Source organism: Numenius arquata, chromosome 2 (assembly GCF_964106895.1).
Source record: "Numenius arquata chromosome 2, bNumArq3.hap1.1, whole genome shotgun sequence".
Lineage (NCBI taxonomy): Eukaryota > Metazoa > Chordata > Aves > Charadriiformes > Scolopacidae > Numenius > Numenius arquata.
The window spans coordinates 33,797,428-33,811,996 of record NC_133577.1 but is presented as its reverse complement, the minus strand read 5'-3'; the positions used below and the strand labels follow the sequence as shown (position 1 = coordinate 33,811,996).

The window sequence follows — 14,569 nt, the reverse complement described above, 5'->3', positions numbered from 1 at the left end:
TAAAAGATAGTGAACTTAAAAACATACAATTTTGTATTTGGCAAGAATTTCACCAACCAGACTGAAAACCACCTATCAGTCCATAGAGAAAAAGCGGTGAGAAAGTGACAAGGGCAGCAGCACACACTTTTTCAGGACAGGGGAGTATCTTATTTACCGAAGCACACCTTGCTTATCCTGCTCATGGCCACCGAGAACCCTGCTGCAAGGAGTACTGTCCTAGCTCTTTGCTTTGCATTGACCGTCCCAAATCTCCCACCTTTCCCAGAGTCTCTCCTGGCTCTTCTCTGCAATGCTCGAGGCATTAAGCGCCGCCCCTGCACTTCTAGAGCCTACCTGCCTCCGCTCTTAGTAAGTGCTATGAACGCAATTGAGGTTAGACTAAATACCTTTAATCACTGAGATCACATTTGCTTTTTGTTAGCGTCACTGAAAAAATTAGGTTGGGAAGAGTTTCTGGGGGTCACCTAGTCCAGCCTCTTGCGTGGTGCAGAGTAAACATAAAAGCTGGATGTGGGTGCTCAGGGCCAGGGGTCCAGTCCATGTTCAAAAATTTTCCAGGACAAAGATTTTGAAGCCTCTGTGGTTACCTGTTCCGGTGCCAACTTCTCTTGATCTGCCAGCTATACTCTTCCTAACACAGCTAATCCCGAGGCGGTGTTTACTGTTCTATCAGCTGGTACTACCTTAAATTTGACATTGAAAATAGTTTTCCTACTGGCTTACAATTCAACGGGAACTCAAGAGATCATCCTGTCCTTTTGACTTAAGCACATTTTCCTCCAAGTTGTCCTACTTTGAATGTGGTCTTTTTCATAATGGGATTCAGGATATATGGAAATGAAAATAGATGAAAAATTTGAATCAAGAGCAGCAAAAAGAGATAAAGACAAGTGAAAGCTGAGGAAGTGACTTAGAAGTAATCAACAAAAGTCTTAAACAGGTTATTTGGTGAAGTAAGAATGAAAAAGGAAGGTTCAAGGGCATATCCAAACATCACATAGTACAGAAGAAGATGAATTTGGGTGATTTAAAAGGATAATAAAAAGTAGTAAGAATAACAGTTTTTAAGTACCTGGAGGACATTCTCTATTAGGATGCTGGACTTGAAAACTTAAGACTCTGAATGAACTGACAACACGGTACAGATCTCAGATGGCTGGGAGTATTATGAGGTACACAGAGGTGTCTCAGCACCTGCTAGGAGGTGATACAGGCCAGGAGACACTTATTCCCATCCACATATACATTTTGATTATTATTTTTTAATTCTATTGTACTGGTGGGTTTTTTTCCTCCTCACAAGGGAAGATAAGCTTGTTTCTCATAACCTATGCACCCCTATATAGCGAAAATCTATATAAATTGGTAGACATTTCTGCCACTCGCAATAGCACACACACCAAATGCCACCTCCTGCACAAGGCCGCTAACGGCAAAGAGACACTGATAAACCCCACGCCGGGGGAGCAGCAATCCTCTGCTTCTGAGGCCTTCCTGTTGTCTTTAGAAAGGATGCATTAGTAACACAGAGATGATATACAACTGCATTACACGCTCTTACGAGAATTAATCTGACTTAATACAATTTTGGGGAACACAACGTTATAAAATGGGAAACATCAGTACACACGTAAATTATCATATTCATCTACTTATCCTATTCCATAACAGTAATTTTGTTTTATTTCTGAAGACCAGAAATTTTTCAGAAATATTTCTGAATCCTTTCACGAACGGCTTCAACAGATTGATTAGAAAAATGAGTTATTCCCAAGTAGGCATTATTAGCACATTTTATAAACATCTTCAAAACACTGTCTGTAGATATTTCTAACTCATCTATACACCGTGTGAAATAGGGCTTCCACGGTCACATTACATGTTTTGTCCCTTTGGCCACTTCAACTACGCAGCTTCCTCTCTTTATGAACGATGCAAAAGAAAGGAACACCTGAGAACCAGTAAGTGTGAAAGTTAATTTCAAATAAATAATGACTATGAAAAGGATGAGTTTCCATTCATCTCAGTTTAGTGTACTTTACCAGAGGCAGATGTAAGTATTTCTATTCTGATATCATAAGGTGATAGAAAAATAATCTATTTATTTTATCCTGGCTGTACTGAATAGACACGGATAGGAGTCACTGTTTTCACATGCTGTCATCCTGCTGCACATCTTTTCATTCCTGAATGTTATTTTTTTCCCACTACTCAGAAGAGAATTCTCTTCAGTAGTAAACGGCATGAGTGATTAATGTATGAACTATGAAGATGCTTGCAAAAGTTCTCTTTAGATTAAAGCAAATACAGGCTAAATTTCAAGGCATTTTTTTCACTATGGTTTAGTAAAAAGATAATTTAGATGTCTAGCACAGAAATGTGCTAGACTGTGATAGAGAAAAGATCAAGAAAGACTTTTTTTGTGAACATTACCAATTACTGCGTGCTAACAAGCTCTTAAAAACCTCCCCAGGAACAGCTGAAGTTTTTACAACTCAGAGGCAAAGATCATCACAGCTATAGCTGACTTTAATAAACTTTTTAATACATTGAGCCCAAACCCATCTCTTTGGATTCTCCAGCCACACAGGTTTTAACACATTTAGTCTAAAATGCATGGGATGCATTTAGTGTAAAAGATAGCTCAGGTGACCATATCCACTATTTTTAATGAATGAGAGTGATTTTGTAACATTGAACAAGGTGATAGTGAAAATAAATCCTACAATTGCAGCAAATCTTTAAATTTGTTTACACTTATGACTATTATGATCCTTTCCATTAGGAGGATTTTAATCTACAATAATAATAATAACACTTTAAGAGGGCTCTTAGATAACCAGTAGTGGCAACTAATGCAAAGTATATGTGCAAAAAAAGCAAGCTTGAGTGTATGTGCTCAAGCTCCTTTGAGGAGGAGAGGAAACCAATCTGTCCAATCAGATAGATATGGAAGCACAGAACAGATAATACAACACATCACAGAAATAGGCAATAAGATGAGATAGTAAAAACCCATCAACATACATCATCTGATCACGGTACAGTGTCATCTCCCAGCCTCTATTAGCTCTTGCTGCATCAGTGCAAGTCCCAGACACTTTATCCTGTTTATAATTGCTGATGAGCAGTAATAAGGCCTCCATGCCTCAGCTCCTGTCCGTTCCACTTCAGCGCCCACCTATTAGGTTATAACTTTTATTTACAGCCTTGCTTGATGCGCTGTTCTATTAGTACAGCTGGAAACTGAGCAGGGGAGGGAAGAAAAAAAAAATGTCCCTAACGGGCACTATTATTGCTAGGGCTGGCTGATTTATTATGCTGCTCGAAGGCTGTTCTATCATCACTTTCCTGTCGGTGAGAGAGCTCCAAGAAGGTTGGATTTCTAACACAATGCCCTCTAGAAGTCAAACACTAAAGAACACCTTAAAAGTCCCTTGGAACACCAATGAAAAACATACCTCAAAGTTGTCTTAATGTTATAAACCCCCTTCAATAATCTTTTGTACAGTTTTTGCTCAGGAACTTAAGACTTTGGATCAATTAAAAATATAAAATCTAATTAGTGGTGTATCAGGACTCTTTGTCCTTACTCAATACAAAGATTGATAAAAAAACGATCATACAAAAGTAGTGATTTCTTGGTTTTGGCTGTTGCTGGAAATTTATGTACTTCTATTTCTACAACCTGCCCTTTCTATAACTTCTAAAAGGCTGCCCCTCCATTGTACAGCTTCAGCCTTAAAGTGTTTACATTTCTGGCACCACTACAATCAATCACACGCCTTAGTGTACGAACATCAATAAACCTGGAATTTCAAAAAGGACCATATACCTGCTAAACTGCTTTGCTCAAGCAGTGGAATAATTATTTCCATCTTTTAGGCTGAAATTTTAAACTAGAGAAAGCATTGAGCAATGAGACAGATGCTGTAATCTTGTACAATAGAAATACTACCACGCCCATCTAGGACAGATATCCTCATAAAACGTGAGCTATATGCACATATAACTATACAAAATATTAAAGATGCATATTTCTCAGGAACTGCTACTAAGAAATAAAGTACTTTATAAGTGACTTTATGGATATAATGTGTGAATTGATTGTATCATTACTGCATTTTATCTGCCTGTTTCTACTACCTTCTCTACTGCACAATTAAAAATTAACTGAGCGCACTCACGCAGTTCCACCAATTCTGTCCAGGTTTCTTTAATCTGCATGAAAATGTTTTAAAATCTGGTTGTTTAGAATTGTGTATTAAATAATCTTTAAGCTGTACAGCAAAAAAAGAAGAGTAATCTGCCACTTTGCACGGCACTTTCATGACACGGGCACCCAATATAAATGGCATCTGGATGCCCTACCGACTGGAGTAAGCCTCAAAGCATCGCCCATCAATCACAGCATAACCTAACCACTAAGAAACAAATCAAAACCATAAGCAGCTATACAGCAGGCCACACAGTCCCACCTTTTTTCCAACAAAATCTTCAGACCGCTGGCTCTCAAAAACCTTTGAGTCATCATCCAAACTAACAATTGCAAGGCTTTATTCATTCTTTTCATTATAATCCTTGTCCTATGGGCACACTTTGGAATAGAAATACTTTTTACCACAGCGATGATTCTGGCAAAGAGGAGGAAAAAAACCCCACTATTTGGTGTTATAATACAATTTTTTATCTGAACAGCTCCTCCAGCATGCAAGCTGACAAGCGCATGAGATAAAAACTTTTTTTTGCAAGAGAACTTTTCCTGTGTCTTGGCAGATTTATTGTTTTGATCTTTCTTCAATGGTTACATTAATGCTAATAAAATATGAAAGGTTTATGTCTTCCTCAATATCCTCCTGATGGGAATCTGCATACAACAAAGTAGGTCAAATTTCTAATTTTCTGTCTCAAATGCTGATACATAGCAGACTTTAGGGAAAAACTACGCTTGGAGGGGGGAAAAAAATTACACAGATGAATTCCACCAAAACACTTTTTCTTCAAAGCTCTTCAGTGCAGAAGAAGTGTAGAATACTTACTGAAAAGAAGCTTATACACAACTCGTAATATTGACAAATACTGCTTGTATCACTTAAATAGCTTCCTAGGAAGGGAAACTAAGCTGAAGTGAACATAGTGTGAAATATTCACCTACATAGTCCACTGCTTATGCCTGAAGATGTCACACCATTTCTGGGTAATATTTTGTACCCAATGTTTTCTTGTCAATTCCCACATTTATCTGGATTCCCAAATGCAGACTTTGAAAACACAGTAATTTATTTTAAAAAATAGAGCTTGTTCAAAATTCAAGTTCTGGAGAAGAAAACTAACTCCCGGTAACAGGTTTATTAGTGTAAGGAACTACAAACAAAACATGCAGATCACTGAGAAAATAATGTAAAAAACATTGGGGAAAAATGAGGTAATATAAAATCATTAGGTTTAGTTGACTGAAGATGAAACTTGTGGCATCAAATTAAGATCTCCTTATTTTCTAGCTAAACACACCAAATGATTAACATACAAGCATGTAGGGACCAAACTTTAGCATAAACCAAAAATAAGAGAACTGCTGAGCAAAGTTAGCCAACCATTTAATGGATATTTTTCAACACATCTAGTAGCTTCATCTGCTTTATTCTAAGGAGCTTTTACTGTTGCCATTTGACACTTGAAATAGCAGACTTGCGGTTTTGCTAATCACAAGCACATTTTTAAAAAATATTCATATAGTACTCTCAGTTTTCAGTATCTATAGCATCACAGAAAGCTTTTAAATTATGCTGCAATGAAAACCAGAATTAAACATTACAACAGCTAACGTATAAAGAAAATACAATTTAGTAACACCATGAGCACAACAGATTAGTTTGCAAGGGATACAGTGGCAAACATCCCATGTTGTTTAGGTACACCTCCATGGCTACGTAAAAAAAGAAAATTCAGTCTTCCCATTTTAGAGAAGTTGAATCCAGGATCTTCCAGTGCCAAACTTAGAGAGTTCTTTGGCAAACAATCCTCACAGCATTGTCACAGATTGTCATGCGTTACTTGAGGTCTGCACCTGCACCAAGTGCAAGGTAATGTAGCTTCTCTTTAACCTTTCTTTGCTGCAGACCAAGCCAAATTGCATCATCACACATTTGCTGCAAGCTAACACACATACATATATAGAATAACCACAGTTCAGCTAAGCATACAGTAACTTGAAACACTTTTTGAAAGAATGACTTAAGAGAAAATTTACATTAAGCTCCTGAAAGAATAAGAGCCCTTAATCAAACAGGAATACCCTTCCTGTCTGCACAATCAATACACCTCAACTGGTATATAAATGCAAATATAGGCAAAAATTATTTTGGAAACACAGACTGTTAGAATGTTACCACTACCTAGATGCCTGCCACTGCCACTCCACAGAAGGTTATGGCTTCCCATAGTGGTGCTGGTGGAAAGGATCACATGAGCTCTCCTTAATCCATGCAAAACCAAAGTCTGAAAAAGACCTGAGCCAATGGGGGTAACTTGGCTGCCTGCCTGAATGAGCGCTCGCACGATTCTTCCTGATGGATCTGCTGCAGAAGCAGCAACTTCAGCCCGGGAATGACCTAACATGTGACTACCAACACTTGCTCTGTGAGAGATTATCCATCTATACCCTTCATATAGAAATAAAGTCATGGAAAGGACCCTAAGCAGGTAAAATTTAGTCTCAACGCAAACATACTGCACCTTCGATCAGAGAAAGTGAAGTCAATATACTCCAAACAGTTTTCTACTCAATACTTTGCATTTAAAGGGGGAATTTCCAGAACACTTTCACAATCATTAGACTTAAATCAAACTGTTTACTCCTGTATGTCTTATGTTTATAATGATTAACTGAAAACATGGTATATTTATGGAATTCTGTTTAAGAGGACTCTGAGATGAACTATCTGCCATGCAAATACTTCCCTATATATATTTCTGACAGCAAAGCACCAATATTTATTTTCATTTGGCATTCGCCGGGCATAGTTACTACCCTTAACTATTAAACTATAACCAAACAGCTACATATCACGCAAAATCTAATTCCTCAACACCCATAAAACACATACCTGAGTCGCAAGATCTTTTGGTTGGTGTGGTTAACGAGGCATGAGCTGTACTTGTGCATGGCCCACCTGGAAACAGAGAAGATCATATGTCTCAAAACATCACCTATATTTAACATTTACAACCACATCAAGATCATACTTAGAAATAAAAACCGCTGAGGAGCACTTGTCTTTGGAAAGCACATACGGAAGTAGGCTACTATTCAAAGTATTTCTTTCCTGGCCAAATCCGGATATGTCTTACGCTGAAAAAAACAGATGAGAAGTTGGGACAAAAAGACAAGTTACATTATACTTCATAAATATTTCAAGAGGCAGTTTTAGGAAAATACACACCGTAATTGCAATTTTTCCAGTGTTGACAAAGGAACTGTTTATGTCAGAACAAAGCTAGAAATGCATCCGAATATGAAAAGTAACACAAGGGACAAAGTGATCGCTTCCCTGATGTCAACAGAGACCTTGTCACTGGCTCTAGTGAGATAACGACTTTGCCTCTTATCTTGTCCTCATTCTGTTCTCAAAGTGTGGCACGAGCATATGCTAACAAACTCTTTCCATGTTTAAAACTTTTCCATGTTTTGTCAAACTCTGGACTCTTGCCCGCTGATCTGGTATCTGCTTGGTAGTAAATTGTTTTCTGGCTTTTTTCTTAACATGCATCATCACTGAAGAGATCTCCAGAGATCTTGTTAAAATAGCAACCAATTGAGCGTACTCAGCGACTTGCAGTAAAAATAAATAAATAAAAGTAAATAAACCCCATATAGTGAAGCCAAGACAAATTGACAGTAGCATTACCAGTGGTAATAATATCCAATTATCAAAGCTATGGTGTATTATAAATTGGATGATACTAGAGAGCCTGAAATTAAGTTAGATCTAGTAGAGTTTGGATATCAAAATACCAATAATCAAGTCTGTACTGGACTGCTGGCGATACAGGAGTAGTATGCTGGTAATACAGCAGAGTTTAGTATGACAGAATAACCTTTAATATAAGTCTTCATGCCCTGAAAAATACTTTTTCCCTTACTTTTTTTTTTTTTTCTCAGTATTTGCATATCTGGAAAGCAGCACTGAGGCTTTGGCAATGTTTTTCACTTTTCAAATATTTTCACGTCTGGCCTGGTAGTAAACTCTTTCTTTTCGGTTCTCTCACAAGATGCTCCCCCTTCAAGTTTTTCTTTCCTTTCTATTTTTCAGTAAGTATCAGGTCTTGGGTAACTTTGTCTACCAGGTAAAACTCATAGCATTGTAACACCACAAGAAGAAGAGAAGAAACTTCTGCAACTGGGCGAGAAAGATGCGAGGAAATTATTTTGGTGCATTTCATTGCAGCAAAGGTCTCACAAGTTTTATACTTTCAGTTTTCCAGAGAAGGACAGATAAAGTTGAGTTTTCTGTTCTCCCAGAAAGTCCCTCTGGGAACATGCACCATTTCATAGCCCTGCAACCAGGAATCTCTAAAGGGGTGGTTACACAGGCCAGGGAGCCAGAGCAAACCCCCCGGCGTTCATTAGGGCCTGCCCTGGGATTGTGTGAAGTGACGGGGACTTGGGAAAATACCCAACAGGGCGCAGGAAATGGCTGGGGGTGACAGGCAGCAGGACAGCTGGCAGAGGTTACAGACAGCACTGCGTGGGGCGGCTGGAGTTTGGAGGCCGGTAAGAAGAGAGCTGGTGAGAAACAGCTGAACTCTTCAGGGAAGTGGTGGGGACCTCTCCGCTGAGACAAGCCCGCACGTGAGAAAGGCCAAGCTTGCTTTTGCGTGAGGATCAAGCGTCCCTGGTATCACCACGTTGGTGCTCGCTCCAGGCCTGACAGCATTGGCAAGCAACAACCAGAAATGGTCACGTAAGCTCAAATGATTTTTTACAATAGATCTTCTTCTAGGCTAGAATATTAAAAAAAAAAAAAAAAAAAAAAAAAAAAAGAAAATATCGTCTTGATCTATGTTACTAATACTATTGTAAAAGTTAAAAGTCTCAAAAAATGCCTAGTCTAGGTTTTGGTATATTTGGGAAGAAAATACTGCAACAAACCCTTACCAAATTTTCCATTGAAAACTTTTGGATACTCAAAAGAGTTACACAGCAGGTCCATTACGTCAGTCTCAACTTTCAAAGACCAAGTGTTTACAGTATTTGGTTTCAATATAGAATTTGGGTAAACAATACATACAAGAGGATGTGGAATATATCAAAATATATACAACAGGGTATGGAATTTATAGTGAACTCACTTTAGACCACAGCTGCCTCTTAAGATGCAGCAGCTCTTCTTTAAATAAGTTCAGTTATATTCTTCCAGTTTTCACTGAATAAACATTGACAGGCATCATCACTGTGGACTCTCAAATAAGACTAATACTTGCAATTATTGTACAGTAAATATTTACACTAGTCAATACTTTCAGCATCCAACTAAATATCTTTATTTCTCACTCTCTAAACTACAATAAGCCATTATGTATTCTGCACTTCCCTGTGTCAGAATTTTTCTTTTATTTAGTCTTCTCTCATTAGGTATTACTTTCATATAGGTTTGATTCATATAGCACAGCACCAGAGTTTCAACAAAGAATATCCTGGGATTTGCATGCACGTACACCAGGGCCTAATAACCAGCGAAGGCGGCATGTCCTTTGCAGCACTTTCTTCTCCTTCTGTTTTTGTTCCACCATTAAAATTTCATGCATAATTCAATACTATGTAGTATGGGCTTGACCATGCAATTCTACGTGGAAGTCATTATGTTAAACCTTTTGGTATACATAATGGCTAATACAGGCATCTTTGTATTATTTGAAACATGACGGTGTATTTCCCACAGCTTTGATAAAAATTCAGCATGAAAGAAAAAGGAAGTCAGAAAGAGTAGAACGCCACTCCTTCTTGGCTATACACAAAGGTAGGCTTATTACTGAGCATGATTCGGCATGTTTACTGTGTTCAGTTCTGGGCTCCCCAGTTCAAGAAAGACAAGGAACTACTGGAGAGGGTCCAGCAGAGGGCTATGACGATAGGCAAGGGAATGGAAAACGTCTCTTATGAGGAAAGGCTGAAAGACCTGGGTCTGTTTAGCCTGGAGAAGAGAAAACTGAGAGGGGACCTCATCAATGGTTATAGATATCTAAATTATAAATATCTATTAAATATCTAAAATAAAGGGCAGGTGTCAAGAGGATGGGGCCAGGCTCTTCTCAGTGGTGCCCAGCAACAGGACAGGGGGCAACAGGCACAATCTGGAACACAGGAGGCTCCATCTGGAACATAAGGAAAAACTTCTCTACTTTGAGGGTGCCAGAGCACTGGAACAGGATGCCCAGGGAGGTTTTGGAGTTTCCTTCTCTGGAGATATTCAAAACCCACCTGGATGCGTTCCTGTCCAGCCTGCTTTAGGTGAACCTGCTTTAACAGTGGGGTTGGACTAGATGATCTCTAGAGGTCCCTTCCAGCCCCTACCATTACGTGATTCTGTCCTATATCTGCACCTTCATTCTCCCCAAGAAGTGTTTCAAGGTAATCTATCTGTGGCACAGAAAATACTTCAGCACAAAGTGAAAGGCCACACACATCTAGCTTCTAACATAACCCACAGGGCTGTAGACTTTTTTTTTTCTCAGCACAAACAATAGATTAAAATGGAAAAATGAAGATATCTTTCTACTCTATATCCAATTAACAGATTGAACAATAGCTTCTGCTCCTATTTTTTTTCCAGTGTGTGGCTTCTGGCATTTGCAACTCCTCTTCCAAACAAAAGCAGCCACTGCCCAGCAATAATGTAATCCCAAGAGAAGATGATTAAAAATGCAAAAACGGTAAAAGTTACTGAAGAAATTAGGAGAATTTTGAGAATCACTGAGTTTGCAAATCCAAACACAGAATTAATAAAGCTGTGTAATAAACAAGATCCTGTAACTCCAACGTTATCATATATTAAAATAAAAGGTCTTGCTAATGTAGCTGCTATGGTTTTAGCTACTGATATCCCTAGCTTTCTGTAATTTACTGTTAATTGTACTGTAAATATATCAATTTGGAAAAATGGGTTCAAAACCACTTATCCTGCTAAGTCTCTAAAGTAGTAAAATTTTACGTATTACCTGTATTTCTATATATATATTAATTTTTTAAAATTTGCTAATATACACTTTCATAATTTCTGTATGTTTAAATTGACCTTTAGAATGCCTTTCTGCATTGTCCACTTCCCTTCCTGAAAGACAGTAACAATTGCCAAGGACCACCTGTCCTGCAGGACATACCCCGAGTCAGGATAACTTCTTGTTTCCCCTTCCTGAAGCCTTTGTAAAGCGACGTGACTCCGCTCAGTCAGGACTTCCTCTGCAGGAAGAGGTGAAACGCGAGGGTAACCCTCCTCTTTTTGCTGTTTGAGGAAGCGCTAAGTTAGAACCCAGGGTACATGTGTCAGGTGTATTTGAACAGCACTTGGAAGCACTTACTGAGTAGAGGAGGAGACGCAGTTTGGAGTAATGCCAAGCCTGTACAAGAGCACAAAGCCTAAGATTACAATAATACACTGAAACAATTACAGAGAACACAAGAACTACAAGCCAGATAACAAACTAACATGAAAAATAAGTGAAGGAGCCTGAAGCTCAGTAATACTTGATCAGTGACATAAGCACACCCAAACGCTGCTTGGAGCTTCTGGTACCGTGGTGGTTCCAGCCCAGAAAAAGCACACCGACTCCCCACGCAACGGGCTGGGAGAGAGTAATATGTAAGAGCTGAATTTCCCTGGACAGCAGTGTCGTAGCCAGGACAGGGAGAATTTCATGGCTATTTGCAACACAGGAAAGAACCCACTTTTGGAAACCTGTCCAAACCAGTAATCTAGTTATGCATTTCCTGAATCGGTACAGACATAATTAATTAATCTACACAATTGAGTTTGAAAACAGTCATTGATTACAGACATCAATACATAAACAAATGGGAACTTAAATCTCTAAATTCAGTCCGCACAGACAGAATACACTCTCTTTAAGGAAAAAAAAGCAAAAGAACGATACAACACTTAACTGCTTGTTTGCTGCAGGATGCGTAAGCTGCATGATAATTTATGTCATTATTAAACAGATAAGAGGATCAAATCACACACAAACATACACTTTTTAAATTCTAGCTTTGCAAATCTGCCATTATTTGCTTTTGTGGATTTTTATCTACATGCAGCTTTTGGAGAATGAAGTAAAACTGGACTGCTGTGCTGCTGCTGACAGCTGATAAATTTAACAACTGTAACGAGGTAAACGGAGACAGGATTCAGATTCCACTTTTTCCCCTGCTATTGTCTCACTGTTACCTGCTTTTCCTCAGTTTCCTCATTTGTAAAATAGACATGACACTTTCCTACTTTACAGCTGTAAGTCGAAGTGTGAAAATGTGCTTTTGAAACCAGTAGCTAAATTATATTTTTATAAATAATTTTAATGCAACCTTGATAGCTGTGCAGCTCTAACCCACATTTTTCCTATGTGACTGTGTTTCCGTCTCGTGTTCCATGGGGTCCTTTCACTTTAATTAATGGGACCCTAGGATACACTGTCTACTCTGCAGTGTGAAGCGACTATAAATCAGAGGGAACAATTAACAGTGGTACTGTTCTGCTGGTCTTCATTATGTTTCAAAATTATCATGCCACAGACATGGAAATAAGTGTTCATTTCATAAATCTATGTGCCAGATCTTTGCTTAAGATGTCAGAAGAACCAGAAATATTCTTTAAATGAAACTGGGACTGTAGGGATTAGAGTGAAATTTACAGAAAGATCCTAACACCATGAAATGACGTTGAAGGCGACACTTCTGCTAGGCACTGTTTTGTTCACATTTTTAACTGCCTACATGTTCTGTACTGGCACCGAATACTAGTGGCATATCTCAAAAGACAACTTGAATAGCCCACAACTCAATCTGGTTTTATATTTGAAAGCATTCTTGCAAATTCCGAGAGAAAAAGTGTTGCATCGATACTAAAAAAATATGTATTTTCTGATGAATATTCAAGAAAATTGAGGTTTAATGATAATCCAAAAGAAGAGCTGAATTATTGTTAATTTTAACATAAAAAACAGTACCAAGAGGCTATTTGTACATAGCATCTAATGAAAACAAGGTTAAAAAAAATACCTTAAGATGAAGCACCTCTTCCCATTATCTAGCTTAATAAAAGAAAAAGCCTGAGAAAATAGCTAGCTCTTATGCTGTGGCACAGAAATACAAAGATGACTGTAATATCAAAACCCAGCCAGGTGCATATTCTGTAGAGGTGTGTCCCCTCTTGCTCTGATACAAGACACGCAAAATTGAGCACAAGAAGAGAGAACACATGACAATCTTGTGAGTTAATAAGGAAAATCAGAATTATTCATCATCGCCATCACCTAGCTGCAGTTTTCTCAGTTATGTTTGTGTACAAGTTTAATTGCACTATTAAGTCATGTGGGTCAGGTAGGCTAGTTTTGTAGCTCGTCATAATTTTAACAGTTACTGCATTCTTTCGGATCAGTGAAAAACCTACAAATCAGTATCAGAATACATCAGGTTAGCAACAAAGCAAATTATTTTCTACAACCATGTATGAGAAGCAAGACAAAAACAGGCAGCTGGCTCGGTCTGTTTATACATCTAATACTTTATGGAAGTGGGTATGCACGTAACTTGCAGTCAGAGAGGAGGCAGAAGCTGTTCCCCACAGCCAGAGCTAGAAAAAAAAACCAGACAGGATGTACAAAACTGACTCCTACTACAATGAGCGACTGAATTCTCAAAGCTGGGGCATTTAGAAAATTATACAACAGATAGCATCCCAGAGCAATTGTCATTTTAAAAATCAATGTCCTTACTTAAAAGGCACAAAATGCAATTAAGGATATCACAATAATAATTCAAAACATGAAGTATTTTCAGAGCATACATAGAAAAGCTGTCATCTCTGACTCTGCTGACAAAGCCAGGCAAAACACAAAAACTGTGAAGTCATTATAAATTGGTAGATGCCTTTTGCATAGTGTCAGAGAGAAGGCCATTCAACAAAAAAGAAAAAAAAGAAAGGATGCGTTTGTTTATCCATTTTTCATAAGGTTATGCTGAAAAAACTGACATTAAGATTGGTTTTTTTATTCCAAAGACAGAAAAAAACCCGTTACTTTTCTAGTACTATAGCCTATGTATCTTTTTACACAGTCACGCTTCAACAAACCATGAAATTCAGAGTATAAACATCCAATAGGTGCAGTAGGAAAAACCCCACAAACTCTCACCTTTGTGCCAGAGATCTTTTAGAGAAGCCTGGTGCATCTCCATCTCAGATGCAGTGCACATTATGTACGTAAAGTAACTTCACCAAAATAACTTCATAATCGGGGGTATTTCAGTGCTTGCAGCACATGCAAATACTTAACAAAATAAACAATGTTTTAAAGC

General features: G+C 38.2%; 1 protein-coding gene across 3 annotated transcripts in view; it reads right to left on the bottom strand.

The window, feature by feature from the left end:
* ZFAND3 (zinc finger AN1-type containing 3) overlaps positions 1-14,569 on the bottom strand; it is a 149,507-nt gene that overhangs the window by 35,383 nt on the left and 99,555 nt on the right. For 2 of the 3 annotated variants that reach the window (XM_074165103.1, XM_074165111.1), the window contains one exon: positions 7,110-7,175. The exons of the other annotated variant lie outside the window; for it this stretch is intronic. In XM_074165103.1, the coding sequence (XP_074021204.1) occupies positions 7,110-7,175 (66 nt within the window). The remainder of the gene's footprint in view (positions 1-7,109; positions 7,176-14,569) is intronic. 3 annotated transcript variants of the gene reach the window in all.